General features: G+C 42.9%; 1 protein-coding gene across 2 annotated transcripts in view; it reads left to right on the top strand.

The window, feature by feature from the left end:
• The window catches only part of abca4a (ATP-binding cassette, sub-family A (ABC1), member 4a), a 32,446-nt gene extending 10,564 nt beyond the window's left edge, over positions 1–21,882 (top strand). The window contains exons 11-51 of one of the 2 annotated variants that reach the window (XM_085763410.1): positions 760–876; positions 1,512–1,709; positions 4,461–4,666; positions 5,305–5,481; positions 5,655–5,877; positions 6,637–6,858; positions 6,995–7,199; positions 7,287–7,364; positions 7,474–7,674; positions 8,101–8,278; positions 8,379–8,510; positions 8,622–8,761; positions 8,885–9,022; positions 9,678–9,856; positions 10,051–10,153; positions 11,064–11,269; positions 11,581–11,635; positions 11,773–11,856; positions 12,919–13,094; positions 13,178–13,302; positions 13,565–13,663; positions 13,754–13,943; positions 14,088–14,182; positions 14,386–14,418; positions 14,724–14,829; positions 14,942–15,016; positions 15,110–15,279; positions 15,403–15,580; positions 15,700–15,815; positions 16,672–16,819; positions 16,923–17,046; positions 17,644–17,773; positions 17,889–18,009; positions 18,121–18,183; positions 18,288–18,394; positions 18,533–18,674; positions 19,053–19,187; positions 19,286–19,389; positions 19,974–20,066; positions 20,169–20,418; positions 20,559–21,882. In XM_085763410.1, the coding sequence (XP_085619536.1) occupies positions 760–876; positions 1,512–1,709; positions 4,461–4,666; positions 5,305–5,481; positions 5,655–5,877; positions 6,637–6,858; positions 6,995–7,199; positions 7,287–7,364; positions 7,474–7,674; positions 8,101–8,278; positions 8,379–8,510; positions 8,622–8,761; positions 8,885–9,022; positions 9,678–9,856; positions 10,051–10,153; positions 11,064–11,269; positions 11,581–11,635; positions 11,773–11,856; positions 12,919–13,094; positions 13,178–13,302; positions 13,565–13,663; positions 13,754–13,943; positions 14,088–14,182; positions 14,386–14,418; positions 14,724–14,829; positions 14,942–15,016; positions 15,110–15,279; positions 15,403–15,580; positions 15,700–15,815; positions 16,672–16,819; positions 16,923–17,046; positions 17,644–17,773; positions 17,889–18,009; positions 18,121–18,183; positions 18,288–18,394; positions 18,533–18,674; positions 19,053–19,187; positions 19,286–19,389; positions 19,974–20,066; positions 20,169–20,418; positions 20,559–20,687 (5,751 nt within the window). In that variant the 3' untranslated portion in view covers positions 20,688–21,882. The remainder of the gene's footprint in view (positions 1–759; positions 877–1,511; positions 1,710–4,460; positions 4,667–5,304; positions 5,482–5,654; positions 5,878–6,636; positions 6,859–6,994; positions 7,200–7,286; positions 7,365–7,473; positions 7,675–8,100; positions 8,279–8,378; positions 8,511–8,621; positions 8,762–8,884; positions 9,023–9,677; positions 9,857–10,050; positions 10,154–11,063; positions 11,270–11,580; positions 11,636–11,772; positions 11,857–12,918; positions 13,095–13,177; positions 13,303–13,564; positions 13,664–13,753; positions 13,944–14,087; positions 14,183–14,385; positions 14,419–14,723; positions 14,830–14,941; positions 15,017–15,109; positions 15,280–15,402; positions 15,581–15,699; positions 15,816–16,671; positions 16,820–16,922; positions 17,047–17,643; positions 17,774–17,888; positions 18,010–18,120; positions 18,184–18,287; positions 18,395–18,532; positions 18,675–19,052; positions 19,188–19,285; positions 19,390–19,973; positions 20,067–20,168; positions 20,419–20,558) is intronic. The other variant, XM_085763411.1, reaches the window with a different exon arrangement.
• Positions 21,883–21,906: the final 24 nt, after the last annotated feature.

Here is a 21,906-nt window from a genome sequence, read left to right on the forward strand (position 1 = left end):
TCCCTGCTATTTTAAACTGCCCTGGGGAGTGAGGAAGTGCTCACTTGTGGGAACCTGACTGAGATTCACTGGGCAGGCTGAATACATTCGGCCAGTTGTCACCAACGGCCTCCATTGTCACCCCGGCTCCATTGTCCCCATTGTCACCCAAAATCAGACACACACAAGAGGCGTTTAATTGGGTGTACTCTTGAGCTCTTTCATCCCCCACTGCACATGACTGAATACTGAAACAGCCCAGTGTTTGGTATTTGCCACACAGAACACACACTGTACCAACACACATCCAGGGTTTTAACGATAAGCGTGCAGTAAATATTTGACGATTTGGCACAGGGCGCATTTGTTGCACTGTTGCTGGTTATCTGAACGGGCCCGCGGGAATTCTTTGTGTGAGAATGTGTGTGTTGTCTTTTCAGAAGCCTGTTTTCACAAAGAGTTTAATGTGGGAATGGTATGTAGCAGGAGATTAGGAGACAGTGTGACAGTGTGTGCATTCAGGGTTTGTGAGTGCTGTGTACACATGTGCACACGTACACATCTGTGGATCTGACATTCACCTCAACATGTCAATAATTCTCCATGTGAGCAATTTGCGTGTATTTGCACCTTTCCCTGAATTTCTTACGACCTAGATTTTGGGAGAATACATGTGTGTGGCGTGCGTGTTTGTTTTTGATAATAGTTTCCTGTCCTTTCATTCCTGGCACACACACACACACACACAAACACATGCACACACACACACATGTCTTGCAGGCTAACACAACATTTGAAGAGCTGGAGAGGCTGAGGACGATGGGGAAGGCCTGGGAGGAAGTGGCTCCTCAGATCTGGGAGTTTTTCCAAAATGGAGTCCAAGTCAAGATGATCCGGGTAGGACAATAATAAAGTGTTACTGATGGTTTAAATAGAACACCATAAATAATGAGGAGTATGTTCATCAAATCCTGTCTTCATTGTAGAAAATTCATTAAACCTTGATCTTAAAATGCAGCCCTTCAAACTCACAGTTCAGTTCACATTACACCTGTGTCCCAGCTGTATTGTGACTAATTCAACAGATATGACCAGGGTCTCTGTTGTGTGACTGCTCAGCTGACATTTAATGCTTAACAACTGCTTTTTTCAATGAGATGATTAATGATGCTGTTGTTCTTTCATTTTGATCTTTTACCCACTGATAATTTATGCCGAGGCCTCCGGAGTTTCCTGCTCGAATATAGAACCTTATCTTACCAAAATATGCCATCTCTTTCCCTTTTCCATTTATCCCTCTGCAGCAACATCAATCTTTCCTACTGTACCTCTGTATAAACTGTCAGTCTCTTTTACTTTTGGCCTTGTTTGCTTCCCTTTTACCTGATGGAAGAAACAATACAGAGGACAAAGAGATGGTGAAAGTAATAAGATGAGGAGAATCTGAACTCTCCTCCATTTCTTTGTTTTGCTCTCAATCGGGAAAAAAACAGGGTAAAGAAAGGGCATTGCCCTACTTCCTTTTGTTTCAGGACACCATCTGTAATCCATCAGTGATGGATTTCATTGACAGGAGCCTGGAGGAGGCGCCGTTCTCCTCCAAACACATCCTCAACTTCCTGTACAACGGCCCGCCAGAGGACCGTCCGGATGACGTGCCTGATTTCGACTGGCGAGACATCTTCAACCTCACTGACCGGGTCATTCGGATGCTCAACCAGTATGGGGATGTGAGTAGGCACTGAAAACAATGAGGGTTTGTTTGCGTACAATAGGATAGATTTATTACCGGCAAAATGTATGTGCTTCTCAAATACCTCTGACAGGACTTGAGGAAATACAGTCATCATGCACTTTAATAGGAACCTGTATATATTCATGCAGTTATACAGTTGTGCAGTACATAAAATCTTGCAGCTCCAGCTCCAGAGCTTCAGCTATGACGTGATAGTTGGTGTCAGATGAGCTGGTTTCAGTTTTTCTGAAACTGCTGATCTTGTGGATTTTCACACACAACTGTCTCTGGAGTTTTTTTTATATTATTATTATTCAGAAGGAGCGAGAAACAAAACCCACCCAGTGAGCAGCGGCTCTGTGAAGGAAGCACATTGTTAAATTAGAAAGGTCAGAGGAGAATGGGCAGACTGGTGCTGCAGCTGACAGAAAGGCCACAGCAGCTCAGATCAACACTCTTTTACAACTGTGCTGAGCAGAAAAGCTGCAGCATTAACACACAACAACACACCAAAGTTTGATGTGAATAGATCAAAACAGTGGAGGACCATGTGAGGTTCCTCTCCTGTGGACACAGTCTCACCAGCAGTGGACAGTCAATCCTGTCTCTGAATACCACGGCCTATAGTATTGTTGCTGACCATCTGCAGCCTTTTTATGGCCACAGTTCACCATCTTCTACTGGATAATGCTCTGTGTCACATGACGGTGAGTTCAGTGACCTTCAGTGGCCAGGAGAACACCTTTGAGACTTTGGCAACCATGAATGTGCAGCGGGCAAATCTGCAGAACTGATGTGATGCGATCATGTCAACGTGGAGAGAGGAGTCTCAAAGGGAAGTTTCCAGATAAAGGTTGTTGTGTTGAGACCAAACCCTGGTGTTCCTGATAAAGTGCTCGCTGAGTCTACCTACCAACCAGCGTACAAAATTACACTGACTTGTCAAAGACGGCTCTGAATTTCCAGATGAAAATAAGGTGTCAAGATCATTTACCAAACTGTTTTATCCCCCCCCCCCCTCGTTTGGCTCCTGATAGTAAGAACTCAAACTGTTTTTCCACATTTCACTTCACCTGGGATGCCAAGTTCAAGGACAGGCCTATTCATGAAATAATCAAATTAGGCACAGGTCTTCTCTCATGCTGATTTCAATGCCCTCGGTTGCCTGACCACCGTGCGCTGAATAACACTCTTGATGTGAAGTGAGAGTTTAGATAAGCTGTCTTTACACTCTGCAATTTGTCTCCCTGTCCGGAGACATGGAAATCTACCCAGGTGGGCGAGAGCCAGAGAAACAAACTAGCTGTCAAGTTGCTTTTGTTTACCACTGATGGAGTGGAGGGTAAAAAAAGAAAAAGAAAAAAAAATGAAAACACATCACATACCTTTCACTGGTGAAGGTCCTCCACATTTAAAGTGGGCCAGTGTGTTTGAAACAAAGTAGAAATCACCCCTTTTCTTGCAGGAGCTAATGTGGATGAGAGGCCTATCGCACTGGGGGGTGACACGGGGGGCACCTGGGGGCATGGCTCGGTGGATGGTTGGTGCTCCGTGTTTTTGTCCAAGTTGAAGCTTACAGCACTTGAGTGTGACAGGGAGAGTGGGAACGATTGAGTCCGATTAGATACAGCTGTCACTCCATCCACCATCCTTTATAAAGCAGCAACAATGACCGTGGGCTTGATGGCTGGTTGGCCGCATGTTGGTGGCATGCATGCGTATCACACCACACCGCACAGTGGGGCCGTAGTGTTATCCCATGAATGCGTGGGACGTCCTTTGAGATTTGGACCATTTTGTTTTGCATGTTTACACCACTCTATGTCTATAAAATGCATACAGTACTGTATTTGCATGTATTTTAATGGCATGTCTCTGTTTGCACGGCAAATTGGGCATGTGTGCTTCGGCTTTGGGTGGATTCTCACTGGTAAAACGTTGTTTTTTTTGCTGCGTTTTTCCTCATGGATCAAGTTCCACCCTATTTGCATTAGTCCGTAGTGAATGGCATTAGCAAGCCGGCTTTCCAGGGAATAAACAGCCACTGCTCACTGCAAATTTGCATGTAGAGTGTGGATTATAGAGACTTAATACATTTGCACTTCTGGTATTTTTGCCTTTTTAAAAAGATATACTCAGCCAGCTAAATGCCAAGACAGAACGGTTAAAAAATAAGGGGCATATATGTACCAAATTTGGATTAATCAACAATCACATCTGAGCCTCCCTTTCAACTTAAAGAGATAGTTCAACATTTTGGCAAATTGGCCCATAATCCCACGCTATGAGATAATAACAGAACATTATGAGACAGAGTTGTTTTTGAGGTAAATGCAGAGACTGCTTGCTGAAAAACTGTCCCTGAAGGCAACGCGCATCAGCTGTTTCGCATGAATTTAGCTCTAAAACGTCTCGTAACGTTACATTATTATCTCATAGCGTGGTGAATGTGCAGGTCACAACTTGTCCGCGAGAGCGTTTTGGAGTTGTTGGATTGTGTATTTGATGAGTTTGATGAGGGAAACCAAGAAATCCCATTAGCCTCTGTAGCATAGCCGTTCTAAAAACAGCTTGCACCGACAAATAAAGGTAACAAACTTACTGCTATGACTATAGGGATTATGGCAATGGGCCAATTTGCCAAAATATTGAACTATCCCTTTATAGCACTGTGTGTTTAATGCTTCTGGGTCTGAAATCAGTCCATTTATGTCGACCTCTGTTTCATTCATTCTCCCTCACCCAGTGTGTGGTCCTGGACAAGTTTGTGCCCATGCCAGATGAGGATGCAGTCACCCATCGAGCTTTGAACCTGTTGGAGGACAGCAAGTTCTTGGCGGGCCTCGTCTTTGTGAACATGTACCCGTGGACCACCAGTGTCCCGCCCCATGTGAAGTTCAAGATCCGAATGGATATCGATTCAGTAGAACGCACCAATAAGGTCAAAGACAGGTTAGAATCAAAGTCAAGTGTGAATATGGTTGCAAAGGGGTGGAAAATTTCCAGTAAATTTCTGGAAAATTTCCAGAAACTTTCCATGGGAAGTTAAGCTGGGGAATTTTGGAAATATTCCAAATTGGAAACTTTCCATGGGAATTATGGGAATTTATGGGAATTATGGAAATGTATAGGAATTATTGGGAATTTATGAGAATTAACTGGAAATTAGGGCTAATTAATTTAAACAAACTGTATCATATCCAAACATAAATGTAAATATTTTGTTTTGTCATAAGCAGACATCCATGCAAAATAATATAATTAAAAAACATGACATTTCAACAGATTTATTTCTGAGTAGAACTTTATCAAGTTTTAATTCTTGTGTGAACAAACAATTCTTTTATTAAACCACAAAAACATGAATGTTGGGTAAAATATTACTCACCCTCACCAATCAATTTTGTAAATTTCGGATTTATTCCCGTTTATTCCCATATATTCCCAATAATTCCCATATATTCCCGTTAATTCCCATGGAAAGTTTCCAATTTTGAAAATTCCCGGAATTTTGCAACCCTAAGTGTGAATATATGTGGTTTAGCCAAACAAAGATAAAGACAGAGGCTAAATATGTATGTGTTGCTCAGGTACTGGGATCCTGGCCCCAGGGCGGATCCTATGGATGATCTCCGGTACGTGTGGGGCGGCTTTGCGTACCTCCAGGACATTATAGAGCATGGGATCATCAAGACTCACACTGGGAAGGAGTGGCCACTGGGTGTTTACCTTCAGCAGATGCCCTACCCTTGTTATGTGGATGATCTGTGAGTGGAAACCATGATCTCATCGTAACTTTTACACAAATATCACATCACATCACATCAAACAACTACAGCAGAATTCATAATAGACTTTAATTCAGCTTGTAACGTACTCATGTTTTCCTATATCACTCACTGTGTGTTTTATTTCCACTCCCCCTCCTCTCCCCATCCAGCTTCATGTTGACTCTGAACCGCTGTTTCCCCATCTTCATGGTGCTGGCATGGATCTACTCCGTGTCCATGATCGTCAAGAGTATTGTTTTAGAGAAGGAGCTCCGCCTGAAGGAGACCCTGAAGGCCATGGGGGTCACCAACGGTGTCATCTGGTCCACGTGGTTTATCGACAGCTTCGTCATGATGGGCACCAGCACTGCTCTCCTCACCGCCATCATCATGGTGACGACAGTTTAAAAACATTCCTCTCTTTCCCTTATACTTAATCATTATGTTATCTGCATGTAAACTAGCTCTAAATAATGTGTGTAGACTTTTCTCGATGATGATCCTGTACATTTCTGATTAACTCAACTTCAGTGTTTCACATTTATAGTATTTAGTTTTCATTTTTACCTCAAGATTTCATGCTACAATCTGTATTTCACCAGTGTTGCCCATGACTGTTAATGATTAATACAGTGTGCCTGTGAACATGTTAATGAGTCTGGCTGTAAATATCAAGATACCTCTGAGTTGTACTGCAAAGCATTATCACAACTTTTTCCTTGAAATAATTCATTAGTGATAATGGATCACCGATTGCAGACTTACCCTGTTAATCATTAATGGAAGAAACACCATGACATCATGGGAATTATGTCATTGGCTCTGAGGGAATGATCATTAATAATTAACACCTCTACCTTGTAAAAGTGACAAGTGCTCTCATTATAGTAAAATGGACTGTTCTGACCTCTAGTGGTTAAAATGTGTACATCTGTGTGTTGAATGTACTCCAATTAAGTGTCACAACTCAATTAATATCTATTTTTCCATGCAGCAAGTTTTCTTTAAAGTATTTTTAAACTCTATTGAACATTCCTCAGTGGATGGAAATTAGTTAGATGTAAATTATAATGCAAAGATTATTAAATCTAATTAAATATATTGTCATGTTTCAACTCTTCATCAAGAGGTTTTTTTCTCTCTGTCCTACAGGGAGGAAGAGTCCTTAACTACAGCAATCCCGTCATCCTCTTCCTCTTTCTTCTCACCTTCACCACGGCTACCATCATGCAATGCTTCCTCCTCAGCGTCTTCTTCAACCAGGCCAACCTGGCAGCAGCCTGCTGCGGCATCGTTTACTTCGCCCTTTACCTCCCGCATATCTTCTTCTTCACCTGGCAGGACTACATCACCAAAGACATGAAGATCCTGGTGGTGGGTGTCACATGGCTTCAGAGTCAAATAGAAACAAGATATTATATATATATAAATAAGATTTAAGTGAATTATTAAAGTCTAGTCCCATCTTCAGTATCAGTATCTTGGAAAGTTCTCGTGCCTCTATCCTCAGAGTCTCCTGTCTCAAGTGGCGTTTGGCTTCGGGACAGAATACCTGTCACGGTACGAAGAGCAGGGTCTGGGTTTGCAGTGGGACAATATCCAGACGAGTCCCCTGGAGGGAGACGAGTTCTCCTTCCTCACCTCCATCTGCATGATGGGCCTGGACACTGTACTGTATGCTGTGCTGGCCTGGTACCTGGACAATGTCTTTCCCGGTTAGTTCAATAAAGTTAAATATCTATTTATTTACATATTTACAGGTACTCAAGTATTATTTATTTATTTTTTCCTATTGATCACAGGACAGTATGGAATCAGTCGACCATTTTACTTCCCTCTGCTCCCCTGTTATTGGCTCAACACTGTGACACCAGCTTCATGTAAGCACAGCACTTACCATTTCATTTTTTTGTCTAAAATACAGTGGAGGTAATGTGCTTGTTGTTGCTGTTGTCGTTGTTGTTATACTCCCGTTGTTTTCCTGAAAAGGCAACAACACGCTTGAGATGGAGAAAAAAGGTTTTGACAACCTGGCAAACAAGGAGCAAGGAGAGCAGCCGCAGAAGAAAGAGGAGGAGGAAGAAAACCAAGGAGAAGAGAACAACCTGGAGAAGCCCAAGACTCTGGAGGAGAATCCCTCATGTGAACACCAGGACCAGAGGGAGAGGCTGGGGAAGGAGGCTGAAGACGGTATAACAGCCGCATACTGTTTTGTGTTTATTTAGATATTTAAAAAAAAAACAACCCAAAACTAACTAGAACTCCCTTTTATCAGGACCAGTGCTCTCACTTTCTGTCAGTTTTACTGTGTGGGAACTCGTTGTCCTTGAGTGTATTTGCACTTTCTGTCATTTGTGAACACACGTCTCAGTTCCTTCACAGTTTGTTAGTTAATAAGTGATAGAAACTGTTTTTCTTTGCATTCCAACACCCTGACATCATGTGTATGTGTCCTGCTTCTTTCATATACACTCAGCAAATAAAATGAAGCCTTTGTTTCTTTCTGAAAAAAAAAACGATATGAGGTGTGGATATGACTGTCACCTTATGTAATTCATTATTAAACGTACTGGGTGTATTGTAAACGCAGGCTGTGGTTGTGTTTGCTGTGTGCAGGTCAGTCTTTCTTCGAGGCAGAGCCAGCCGGCCTGGTGGAGGGGGTCTGCATCCAGAACCTGGTCAAGGTCTTCGGCAGCAGCCTCAGACCGGCGGTGGACGGCCTCAGCATCAGTTTTTACGAGAGCCAGATCACTGCCTTTCTGGGCCACAACGGGGCCGGGAAAACCACCACCATGCACGTGACACAGATGCTGCAAACGACAATCTGAATGCTGAACATGTAGGAAAGTGTCTGTTGCTCATCTCTCTTTTTTTCCTCTCACTCTGTCTCCCAGGTCTATTTTGACTGGTATGTTCCCTCCCACCTCGGGAACAGCGGCCATTTATGGCAAAGACATCTGCACAGACATGGATACCATCCGCCAGTCTCTGGGAATGTGCCCACAACACAACATCCTTTTCCAGCAGTATGTAACCGTCCTCACGTTTAGTCAAAACATGTATGAAAGAGACTCCAAAATGACACGAATGAGTAGTTTTGAAGCCCTTGTTCTCTTGTTACCCCCCCCCTCCTCCAGCATGACTGTGGCCGAGCAGATCCTCTTCTACTCACTGATGAAAGGCCGTCCAATAGCTGAGGCCGAGGAGGAAGTGGAGAACATGCTGCAGGATCTGGGTTTACCTCACAAGAGGGATGAACTGACCCAGAACCTCTCAGGTCTGTGTGGGTGCAGGTGTTTGCACAGATGTATTATCGCTCAGTGTCATGTATACTACACACACACACACATACACACGCACACACGCTTCAATACGTGCACCATGTGGTTTTCCAATTCAGGTGGCATGCAGAGGAAGCTGTCGGTCGCCTTGGCGTTTGTCGGCGGGGCCAAGGTGGTGATCCTGGATGAGCCCACCTCTGGGGTCGACCCGTACTCCAGACGCTCCATTTGGGACCTGCTGCTGAAATACCGTGCAGGTAACACTGACACCTGCTGGAAAGAGCAGGCTATAGAGTCCTAGAGCTGCATACACTGTTAAAAATGTCAGAAGAATACTTGAATTTATTAAAGTTTCCTTTTGTTACACACTTGTCCCTAAACACTGGTAGCTTTTACCCACTATTTAGATCACCTGAGTGTTATCATTGTGCATTAAATGTTATGTAACATTAATGAAGCTTGTAATGAAGTCATTAAAGCAGAAGTAAGCGATCCGGTCGTTTTGGCTAACTTCGCTGATGGAGTTAGCAGTCCCCGCCCTCGTCCCTACATCACCACATTCACGCGCATCCCTTGGCTGCACACACAGAGAGGACCGCCCCTTTATGCCGTTCTCTCTCCTCATTGGATAAAGGTTGTAGGATACAAGGAAAGTTTTCTCCTCGGCTTACAGCAGAGCAGAGTGACAGACAGACCCGTGTTTCAGACCAAACACTCTATATAAGTGATTGCCGTCGGAAGATATAACTATTTAAGACTTATATTAACACAAACATCCCGCTTACTTCTGCTTTAATATAGCACCTAGACCTGCTATGAAATTAAAAAACATGCAGAAATGTTACTTTATGGGACCTTTATAAATGACTTATGCTCACTGCCAACTGTCCTGCTCTGTTTTGTGGTTTGCAGGGCGCACAGTGATAATGTCCACCCATCACATGGATGAGGCCGACCTGCTGAGCGACCGGGTGGCCATCATCTCACAGGGTCGGCTCTACTGCTGCGGCTCCCCGATCTTCCTGAAGAACTGTTTCGGTGCTGGTTTCTACCTCACTCTAGTGCGACGAATGAAACATGACATACCCAAGGTGAGAAAGGCGAGGAGTGAGGGTGTGTGTGTATAATTGTGTTCAAAAGTTAGTGAGTGGTAGAGATGTGGATTCATTTTCGACCAGAATTTCATTCTAATCTGGAGAGAAAAACATTTTGTCTCTAATGTCCTGATGAATATGATTTGAAAAAAATAGTTAATTATGATTTCATGTATTTCTTTGTCCTCCAGACAAGCTGTGACTGTACATTGGATTGCTCCTGCGTATGCTCCAAATGCTCAAAGTTTAAAGCTACCACAGACGAGAGCCAGGCTGCAGGCAGACAGATGGACGGTAAGGCGTTCATTCAAAGAGATTGTGGCGACTGCGATGCCAAATTCATCTCCTCAAACCTGTTTTTATTTTATCCATCTTCAAAATTATGAAGACAATGAGATAATATCCCTTTGTCAGGTTCATGAATAGTGCTTTTGATTTGGACTGTAGTCAGTCTACTTACATCACCTCCTTTCAACACACCTAGAAACTACCTAACACCCTGTAATCACTATACTCTGTGTAACATCCTATGACTGACTGTTTTTTTAACCTCTTTTGTACTTGTAGGAATAAAGAACACATTCTGTATTATCTGCATAACATCACATATATATACCACTTGTTATTTCAAGGCATTTTACAGGAACGTGACATTACAGTACAGAGAGAGACCCAACAGTTCACATTAATACTGCAAATTCAAAGTTAACAGAGCCAGTACATGGTGCATCATGGGAGTTGCCTATTGCAACGTAACAAAGAGATGATGCAGGACTCACTTAAGCCAGTTTTATTAAAGAGGACAGTTTAAAGTCTAATCTATAATCCAGAGGGGGCGTCTGCCTCCTGAACTTAAACTGGGAGCTGGTTCTTCTGGAGAGGAGCCAGACAACTGACGGCTCTGCCTCTGATTTTACTCTCTGAAACCTGCATTTAGAGGGTGAACTGCTCTGTTGGTTATGATGGGGAACTGTGAACTCTTTAATATACAGCCTGACCATTAACGGCTTTGGAAGATGAGCAGGAGAATCTCATTTTATTATAGTCCATATTCTTTTTTATAGGAGATTAAAGGCAATGTCATTATCAAAGATGAACCGACAGGAACCTTTTATAACTGAGCTGTGAACAACACCAATAAAAAGTAATAAGAATCCGTCAGCAGGTGGTATGTTAAGGTGAAATGTATGAAAATCTTCCTCAGGTAACCTGGAGAGCATCACAGCCCTGGTCCATCATCACGTGCCGCAGGCTCGTCTGATCGAGGCCATCGGCCAGGAGCTCACCTATCTGCTGCCCAACCGTGACTTCCAGCCCCGGGCCTACGCCAGCCTCTTCAGGGAGCTGGAGGAAACCCTGGTGGACATCGGCCTCAGCAGCTTCGGCGTGTCTGACACGTCACTGGAGGAGGTGTGTGTGTGGAGCAGCAAAAGAAATGGGAGCAGTTACTGTTATGTAAAATCAAATAAAAGTAATCCATACACTGTGGTGCAAAAGCACATTAAACAAGGATAATACATCAAACTGTCAGCGAATGCCCCTTGTATAAGAGAGATGTTTAATCATTAAAATACAAGTGCTAAAGAGCAATTTGAAAAGTAGTCAAACAGAATTTATTACAATAATTTTATGGTAATCTGTTGTATCGTCACCTTCACAGTTATTGGGTTCTGTGTATAAAGAGCATCTGTTAATCTTCAGCCCGGATCATTTGTTTGCAGATATTCTTAAAGGTCACTGCTGATGGGAATGCAACCAACAGGAAGTGTATACAAGGTAAAACTTTTTTGTTGCACTCCCCCTCCCCCTTCCTATTGATTTGTTGTGTAGTTTCTACTGATCCCCGTGTTTTCTCCACCATCTTCTCATCATGTGAGTTTTATCCTCTGTATCCCACTCTCTAATCGCCCCAGACAAGAAATCAGTGCAGAAGATTTCTCGAGCTAGCATCTGTCGACTCAACAGAGTGGCTGTTGTTGATATGGAACCACCAAAAGGTGACAGCAGCTTTCAGCTTCCAGCTCAGGGACAAATACTGCTGTTTAAGAGACATGAATTTCTGTAATTTAAAGGAGTTTGCACTGCAGTCTTTTATCCGCTGACAACAGTGTAACGTAGACAGCTTCAGCTTGGGGACATTTTAGATAAACATTTTGATTTGGAGCTGTCGCTAATGCATCAGTAATACACAAAATAGGCCCATATTTTGCCAATAGACAAGTAGAGCAGTGCTGGCAATGCATAGGTACATGCCTACAGGTAGGCATAGGCGTATTACTCTCTGCTGTCTGTCCACAGACAGACTAAACATGCTTGGCTTGCTGTCTGGCCTCTTCACTCTAGCTAAGACCCATTGCTCTCTTAAAGGGATAGTTCAACCCATTGCCCATTGCCATAATCCCTATAGTCATAACAGTAAGTTTGTTACCTTTAATTGTTGGTGCAAGCTATTTTTAGAACGGCAGAGCAGAGCCGTGAGCTGCTCAGAGGTACGCTACGGAGGCTAATTGGATTTCTTGGTTTCCCTCATCAAACTCATCCAAATCCAACAACTCCAAAACGCTCTCATGGACAAGTTGTGACCTGCACATTCACCACGCTATGAGATAATAACAGAACGTTATGAGACAGAGTTGTTTTCAAGGTAAATGCAGAGACTGCTTGCTGAAAAACTGCCCCCGACGGGAACGCGCATCAGCGGTTTTGCATTACATTTCTATACATTTCTCTAAAACAACTGTCTGGTAACGTTCTGTTATTATCTCACAGCGTGGTGAATGTGCAGCTCACGACTTGTCCACCAGAGTGTTTTGAAGTTGTTGGATTGTGTATTTGATGAGTTTAATGAGGGAAACCAAGAAATCCCATTAGCCTCTGTAGTGTAGCTCTGAGCAGCTCATGGCTCTGCTCCGCTGTTCTAAAAATAGCTTGCACCGACAAATAAAGGTAACAAACCTACTGCTATGACTAGGGATTATGGCAATGGGCCAGTTTGCCAAGATGTTGAACTATCCCTTCAACGTCAGGCTGTGCAATTTAACTTGAACTCTGTTTTCTAGATTTGGATGGAGGTTTGCCCACCAATGGCCAGGGCCCATGTGATATCCTAGAAGGTGCATCGGGCCGGGGGTCCTACCAGGTCAGAGGCCTGTGTCTGATCATCAAACAGTTCTTCGCCCTGCTGATCAAGAGGCTGCATCACGCCACCCGCTCCTACAAAGACTTCTTCGCCCAGGTAACCTCAGTATAAAACTGTGTAGCACTGGACTGCTTGTTCGGTTTAAAAGAATCACAGCCACGTGTCTCTGTTTCTGGTAGATCGTGCTCCCGGCCAGTTTCGTCTTCCTGGCTCTGATGTTCACGCTGATCGTTCCTCCCTTTGGAGAGTATCCAAGTCTGACCCTCAGCCCCTGGATGTATGGACGACAGTACACCTTCTTCAGGTGATTATTGAGGATTCACTGCAAAATGTTTGACGGAAACAAAATGATCTGATTTAGCGATTATTATTATAACCTTTATTTAACCAGGTTTGTCCCATTGAGATCCAAGATCCCTTTTGCAAGAGAGACCTGACCAAGAATAGTCACATTAATCATAGACATAAAAAAAGCAAATAGAATACAAATAACAATTGAATTTACGACATTAGTTGTGTTAGTGTGTAGTTAGTGATGTTGTATTTGATTGTTGTGGCCTTTGCAGTAATGAGCGTCCTATGGATGCTCAGATGAGATACTTCGGCGAGGTGTTGCTGGACAAGCCTGGCTTTGGGACTCGCTGCATGGTGGATGAACCACTGGAGTGAGTAGCAGCTCTAGATGTTTCTTTTTTTTTCTTTTTTTTTTCTGTAATCCGTGCTGTTTTGTTGACCGCACTTTCTTCCAATGGCAGAGACTTCCCATGTAACAACATCACCACAGAGTGGGAGATGCCCCTGGTCAACCCGGCTCTGATAGACATGCTGGCTGCTCCTGAGTGGACTTCCCTCAGACCGTCTCCTGAATGTAAATGCAGCACATCCAGGAAGCTCACCATGCTGCCCGTGTGCCCGGAGGGAGCTGGAGGCCTCCCACCTCCACAGGTAGCTGGTTGGGTCACTGACACTGAAAATCACAACACTACTAAATTCCCTCTTCACATACTGTATATTCAACTAAAATCCTCTTAGGAGCAAAACCACTGCCTATGAATGTAAAATGAAAATGTGTTTTGTTTCGTGCATCAGAGGATCCAGTCAACAGGAGATGTTCTCATGGACCTAACGGGCAGAAACATCTCTGACTACCTGGTGAAAACCTACCCCATCCTCATCAGAACCAGGTATTTGATCCTTTATGCAGCTGAAAGTGGAAAACTTGAAATAACCATACATCAGGGCGTCAATATACTCTGGATTCTCTGTTCTACATTGATCTATACGTAAACCTTTTGAGTTTTCAAAATGCCTTTGATTGAGCTATATCCCATATCCCAATGTGTGAAATAATTATTATGTAATATCTGTGTGTATGATCTCTTCCCAGCTTGAAGAGCAAATATTGGGTGAATGAACAAAGGTAAGTTCAAACATGTATTCATCTTTCTTTTATTTGAAAATTGCCTTTATGTGCAATATAAAATGTCACTATCTTTATTGATTTTTAAGCAGGACTAGGTTTTACCGAGCCTTGAAATGAGCTGTCGGGACTTATGCTACTTTATCAATAACACAAGACCAAACAGTCAGTCTGCTACAAGACAAACAAACACTGGTTTACAGTAACTACATTGTGTTAATGCAGTGGAGTTCTCCCTCCAGTGGTTATAATGATGTAGTACAACCTGCAGTAGCTACAAGCAGACTTTTCTCTGTGGTTTCCAGGTATGGAGGGATTTCAGTGGGAGGGCAGCTTCCTGTGTTAGAGCTGCAGCCACAGACCATCCAAGATGTGGCAACACAGCTTGGACGACTGTTCAATGTCACCGGGGTATGACTCTAAAACCTTTAAAAACATGTGTTTGCTCACATTAGCGTGCAGTGCATTAGTGTCTTGGTTTCTGTGTGTTCACCACTTTGCTCTTCTGGGATTTGTTTCACAGGGCAAATACTCTGAGCAAACGCTGAAGGACATGGGGACGTTCCTCAGGTACATGGAGACTCACAACAATGTCAAGGTGAGGCCGGATAAAAGCTTCATGTTTACACCACTTTATTATTTATATCATACATAAGCAGTGGTCAGTATATCCTTCACTGTCCTTCCACAGGTATGGTACAACAACAAGGGCTGGCACGCTATGGTATCTTTCATGAACGTGGCCAACAACGCCATTCTCCGTGCAAACCTGGCCAAAGGAGCTAATCTGGATGAATATGGGATCACAGCTATCAACCACCCGCTGAACCTCACCAAAGGGCAGCTCACTGAGATCACTGTGTGAGTTTTTTTTTGCATGAAAAAAGAAAGACTTGGTGATCAGGAGGTCACGGCTGAGTAATATATTTTCCGGTGACAGTGTCTCCATGAAGCTCAGTCATTTCTGTGTCCTTCCCCCCGCAGCCTGACGACCTCGGTGGATGCAGTCGTGGCCATCTGCGTCATCTTCGCCATGTCCTTTGTCCCGGCCAGCTTCGTCCTCTACCTCATCCAGGAGAGGGTCACACAGGCCAAACACCTGCAGTTCGTCAGTGGCGTCAGCCCGATGGTCTACTGGATGGCCAATTTCCTCTGGGACATGGTACACACACTGAGCCCCCCTCAAGCCTCTCTGAAATGTTCATGTTATAGCTGTAGTTTAATTTATTTTGCCTGGTTGTTAACGCTGGTATTTTTCCATGACTTGTCATCTTTCTCCAGGTGAATTACTCCATCAGTGCAGCGATGGTGGTGCAGATTTTCATCTTTTTCGATAAGAAGTGCTACACCTCACCAACCAACCTCGAGCCTCTCATTGCCCTGCTCATGCTTTATGGGTAAGGAACTGCCAAGATTAGAGAAACAAAATAAGCAAAATCTGTTTAACACTGCTACATTGGGACAGGTTGAAAGTGGGTATTACGGTACTTTAAAAAATACACCATTAATAATTGATCTTATTCAGTATTCAGTATTATACAATTCACACTTTATAATAAGTATACACTATTAAGCATTAGGTACTGAATACTGAATTCATCATTTATAACCCATGAATACTCATTAGTATGTAGTTTATAAACACAGTTAAAAATGTTTTACTTATTTGTATGTAGTTTATAAATACAGTTAGTGCTTATCAATGATGAGTATTCGTGCATTATAAATGAAGAATTCAGTATTTATTATTGCTTAACCAATGCTTAATAGTGTGTACTTATTACCACTTAAGCTTGCTATGGGACATGAATTGTATAATACAGAATACTGAAAAAGATACATTATTAGTGGTGTATTTTTTTAAAGTAATACCTGCTTTCAACTCCAGCATTTAGAGACATATGAGTTGATTTTCAGAAGCCCTCTTTGAGTCTGAGTGTGAGCTACTGTCACCACCAGATCGTTGTTACACTTCTGTGGGTCAGGTTTACGCCACAGCTCATTCTCACTGGACACACCCGGCTGAGTAACTGGGACAGTCAAACTATCAGCAATGGATTAAACTCACCCATTTATGTACTGTTTTTACTTGGATGTTATGTAAAGCCTTCTTTCACATTCTTATTTTGCTCTAATTTTCCTTTCTTTTTTAAATTATCTTTGCCAGTTCTATTATTGCTGCACTTGTATCTTATGGTGTTGGTATGTCTCTCTCTATGTCTCTATTTCTCTCTTTCTCTCTCGCTGTCCCAGTTGGTCTGTGACACCCATGATGTACCCCATGTCCTACATATTCAGCGTACCGAGCACAGCCTACGTCTCTCTGTCATGTATCAACCTCTTCATCGGTATCAACAGCAGCGCCATCACCTTCATCCTTGACCTTTTCGAGGGAACCACAGTGAGACCAGGCTGCTCCTCCTTTTTTGTTTTAATTCTTCTCATCCATCCACATAGTATCTCCCGTCTCATCCTCGTTCTCATGTGTCCGATTTGTTTTCTAGGCTCTGTACAAGTTCAATCAGGTGTTAAAGACCTTCCTGCTCATCTTCCCTCATTACTGTCTGGGACGAGGGCTCATCGACATGGCCATGAACCAGGCGGTGACTGACATCTACGCTCGCTTTGGTAAAGTCACAAACACACAGACTTAGACATCCCTGCAGGCAAACGGCAGCAACAAAAGCCTCCGACTGTCATCCACAATGTCATCACTCTGAACGAATGTTGGGTCATTGCCTGCGTCAGAAATCTGACACCTTACATGCACCATCAACACTAAGGTCAGCTGCAGAGCTGTGAGACTCTCTGCAAGCAGCAAATGCTCTGTGACAAACTCTTCATTGACCTGTTTTGAAACTTTGAAATACATATGTAAGCTATTTATTGTGTATTTATTGTCAAGACTCTTCAGTCCAAAGAAATCTATATGTCCCTATATAAAGAATGATATATGGCACCTACAAGGGGATCTATCATATAAATACCATGCTACTGTATACTAAGAGCTCTATATGTTTGTGTGTGTGATGTGTCTATCTTTCCAAACTGGGAAAGTATTTTCAGACATACATTATGCCTATAATATGACATTTTTTATACACATCACAGACTTAAATGAAATTTATTCAATGTATTTCAATGTAACAAACTCCCACATTTTAAGGGAAAACATCCGCTTGAGGAGTTAAATATCAATAACAATGTGTAATGTTGTTTGTTCAGGTGAGGAGTACAGTCCAGACCCGTACCACTGGGACTTTATTGGGAAGAACCTGTTCTGCATGGCCATCGAAGGATTTGTCTATTTCATCCTCAACATACTCTTCCAGTATCGATTCTTCCTCAATCACTGGTGAGTTTGAGTTAAACCACCAACTTCACTAGTTGTAGTGAAATGTACGATGTGTGTGTAATAAGATGTAGATAAACTCAAAATGATTTAAAATATGATGGTTTTCCCTCGGCAGGATATCAGATTGCCCGAAGCCTAATATTTTAGAAGAGGATGCAGATGTGGCTGAAGAGAGGGAGCATATCTACCGCAGTGGGAAAACAAATGATATTCTACGCATAAGAGACCTGTCCAAAGTGAGACAGTTTTCTCTTTGGAGGATTGGCAAAATAAAAAATATTAATATTTATATAATTCCATGTGTTTTCCTGATATGATATGATTATCTTCTCCTTTTTCTCCGTTAGACGTACACAGGAACAATCATCCCTGCAGTCGACCGAATCTGTGTTGGCGTCGCACCTGGAGAGGTTGGTGCAGTCAAACCAATACAATTTGCAGCACAGAGGGAAATATTACGGTCACATTATGGTCTATTGATCATGTTTTTATTATTATGTCTTATCCGTTGCAGTGTTTTGGTCTCCTGGGGGTGAACGGAGCAGGCAAGACCACCACGTTCAAGATGTTGACAGGAGACATCGACGTCACCTCAGGAGAGGCCTCAGTTTCCGGTCACAGGTTGGTCACGCAATGTTTTTATTATTAAGTAGCAACCAATATGGCTAATGCATACAACACATCTGTGATACAACTAAACAACATAACTATTTGTGTTGAAATATTGATGATTTCTTCACTGCTTACTTGTCCTGGCAGCATTTTGACCAACATCCTGGACGTTCACCAGAACATGGGATATTGCCCACAGTTCGACGCCATAGATGAGTTGCTGACGGGCAGAGAACATCTACACATGTACGCCCGCCTCCGTGGAGTCCCGGAGTCTGAGATCGGCAGGGTGAGCAGGAGCTTAGAAGTGTGAAAAATGAGAAAAATGACAAGACATGTACTTGATGTTTTGAACACAATCCTCATCTGGGCACCTCCTCTGGAAGTTACACTAAAAATGGCAAAACTGAAGACATTAACTCTATACAAACATTTGAACAGCTTATTCCTCCTTTACCAATTACACACTTGTTTGGAGAGCCAAGTAATATCAACAAACAGCTTGGCAATTAAGTGGAGCCCTGTGTAACTGGAAGCTACAAAGTGTCATTTTGATCTGCCAAATCTATTCCTGTAGCAAGGCCACAGCTTCATTTTACTGAAGTTTAAGGTTTTTTTTCTCCCCCAAGTTGTAACACAAGTCCGTCACGCTCCTCCTCATGCTCAGGTTGCAGAGTGGGCCATCCACAAGCTGGGTCTGTCGGAGTACGCAGGTCAGAGTGCAGGGACCTACAGTGGAGGCAACAGGAGGAAGCTGTCGACAGCCATCGCCATGATCGGCTGCCCCGCTCTGGTGCTGCTGGTGAGGCCGACACTACCGACAGCTCTGGGCAAAGGATTGTGATTCACAATTCACACAAGCATCTTTATGTGTTTGTTGTTACTCTTTGTGTACGTCAGGACGAGCCCACCACAGGCATGGACCCTCTCTCCAGACGCTTCCTCTGGAACTCCATTATGAGCGTCATTCAGGACAAACGAGCCGTGGTTCTCACCTCACACAGGTACGAGCCAGCGGTGCTGCTCACACGTTCACATTAACATTAACAACAGGTTCACAATAATGTTGAGGGATTACTCATACTTTCAATGCTTTCAGTGCATTTAGCTGGTAAAAGATGTTTGTTACCTTTAATTGTCGGTGCAAGCTATTTTTAGAACGGCGGAGCAGAGCCGCAAGCTGCTCAGAGCTACGCTACGGAGGCTAATGGGATATCTTGGTTTTCCTCATCAAACTCGACGTAAATTCATGCAAAACCTCTGATGCACGTTCCCATCGGGGGCAGTTTTTCAGCAAGCAGTCTCTGTATTTACCTCTAAAACAACTCTGTCTCGTAACGTTCAGTTACTATCTCATAGCGTGGTGAATGTGCAGGTCACAACTTGTCCACGAGAGCGTTTTGGAGTTGTTGGATTGTGTATTTGATGAGTTTGATGAGTGAAACCAAGAAATCCCATGATCGTTCTAAAACTATAGGGATCACGGCAATGTGCCAATTTGCCAAAATGTTGAACTATCCATTTAATGTGTTGCTACTTTGAGTTAAATAAAGTACAGAACTTAATTCTTATATTTTCATCTTCACAGTATGGAGGAGTGTGAGGCACTGTGCACCCGTTTGGCCATCATGGTTAATGGATCCTTCAAGTGTTTGGGAACCATTCAACATCTCAAATACAAGTTGGTCTTTTTCCTTTGTCCCACATTACTGATAAATATATTAAATGTTCTCATGTTGCAGTGAGCCCAACAATCTGTTGCTGATATTTTGTTTCTGTGTAGATTTGGTGACGGCTACGTGGTGACCATGAAGATCAGGGCGGCAAAACCCGGCTGCCCCCCGGACCTGAACCCCGCCGAGGCGTTCATGGAGAACACGTTCCCCGGCTGCATCCAGAGAGAGAAACACTACAACACTCTGCAGTACAAGATCTCCTCCTCCTCCCTGGCCAGGATCTTTCAGATGGTCCTGGCCAACAAAGAGAAGCTCAACGTAGAGGACTACTCCGTGTCTCAGACCACTCTGGACCAGGTAAATGAGCCAAGAAAGGCCCAACACGGGTGCAGTATATTTGACTTCTTTTTTTAAAAGTTACGTTCTTCTCTCCTTTTTGTCAACCTGCTGCTTTAAATAAGTCTTTTTTTTCTACATCTTTCATTTTCACCCTGCAGGTGTTTGTGAATTTCGCCAAGCAACAGTCACGAGAGGATGACGCCATCGTGCTGCATCCAAAAGCTGCAGGGGCGCAGCGATACATCGACACCATCGACACCAAACCCATCAAGTCAGTGGGGAAGTGAACAACTTAAACCTGGAAGAGAGTCGGTGCTTTGAATTTCACTAAGACAAACAAACCGGTGCATAATCAGGTGGGGACGCTGAGAGTCAAGGAAGGACAAATGTGATGTGTCTTTCAGGAGAAACACAGCACACGCTCTAGTTTGTAAAGTGTGGAGCATTTGTGTGCCTGCTACATCTTTCACCTCCTCCTCACCTTTTCGGCCTTGCAAGCTAAATGAAACAGTAGATATATGACAAGGACCATGACTCTGAGTGGGGAAATGTTTAAAAAAAAAAGGAAAAAAAAGTTCAGACTGGGAGCTTGACGTGCACTCTAAAGAAAGCATAGGTCCTGTGTGGTTGTTGTTTTTTTGTTTTTTTTTTGCTTCAGATGCCAAGTAAGATTATCGTATCTGCCTTCTTTAGATATGTGAAATGAGCACTCAGAGAAGCATTAGCTATAGCACTTTATTAATGCAGCTTTATATGAAGCAGCAGAAGTTTGACCAAGTTCTCTGATAAATCGGCTGGAAAAAAAAAATCTCCTAGTGCAATATAGCTCAAAATTTCTACAAAATCCTTTTGCTGCTATGAAGATCACATGTATGTCATTTTATATTTTTACGCCACTAATGTTGTTGTTTAATCTTTGCGCTGCGTGATGTACGTACATGTGCGACTTTGCTTAATTGTCCGCATTGCACCAGCACCTGGTGTCGTTAGAGGAGAATGACTCAATGTCATAAAGGTGATGTTTTGTTTTTTTTTAAAAGGAGCATCATGTTGAATAAAGTTGATTTTTTTTCCATAGGATATGGACTTTTATTCAGACACACCGTTTGACTTCAGATACCTTACATTCACTTTAATAGAAAACATTTTTTTGATTTTAATAAAAACCTGAGATTGACAGTAAAGGCTCGAGAATCACAGCAGTTATCGAGCCCTCTGTACATAAACGACAGATTATACTCCTCCACAGCACAATTGCCTTTTCTCTGAAGAAAACAATTGGAAATATACACTGGAGAGGCATAATATTAGTATAATTAATTGTCTGCTTCGTCGTCATTCCTCCTGAGAGCTTCAAAGAGATGTTGGGCGCCATGACATTTTTAATTTGATAGTTTGTTGCCACAGGCACTTCAGCATGAGAGTATGTTTTATTCCTCTCACTTATCCTGAAAACTTTGATATTGTAAGCGTTCAGATACCTCAATTATTAATAATAATGAATTA

Source organism: Trachurus japonicus, chromosome 20, assembly GCF_045865225.1.
Source record: "Trachurus japonicus isolate A0001 chromosome 20, Traja_1.0".
NCBI classification, from domain to species: domain Eukaryota; kingdom Metazoa; phylum Chordata; class Actinopteri; order Carangiformes; family Carangidae; genus Trachurus; species Trachurus japonicus.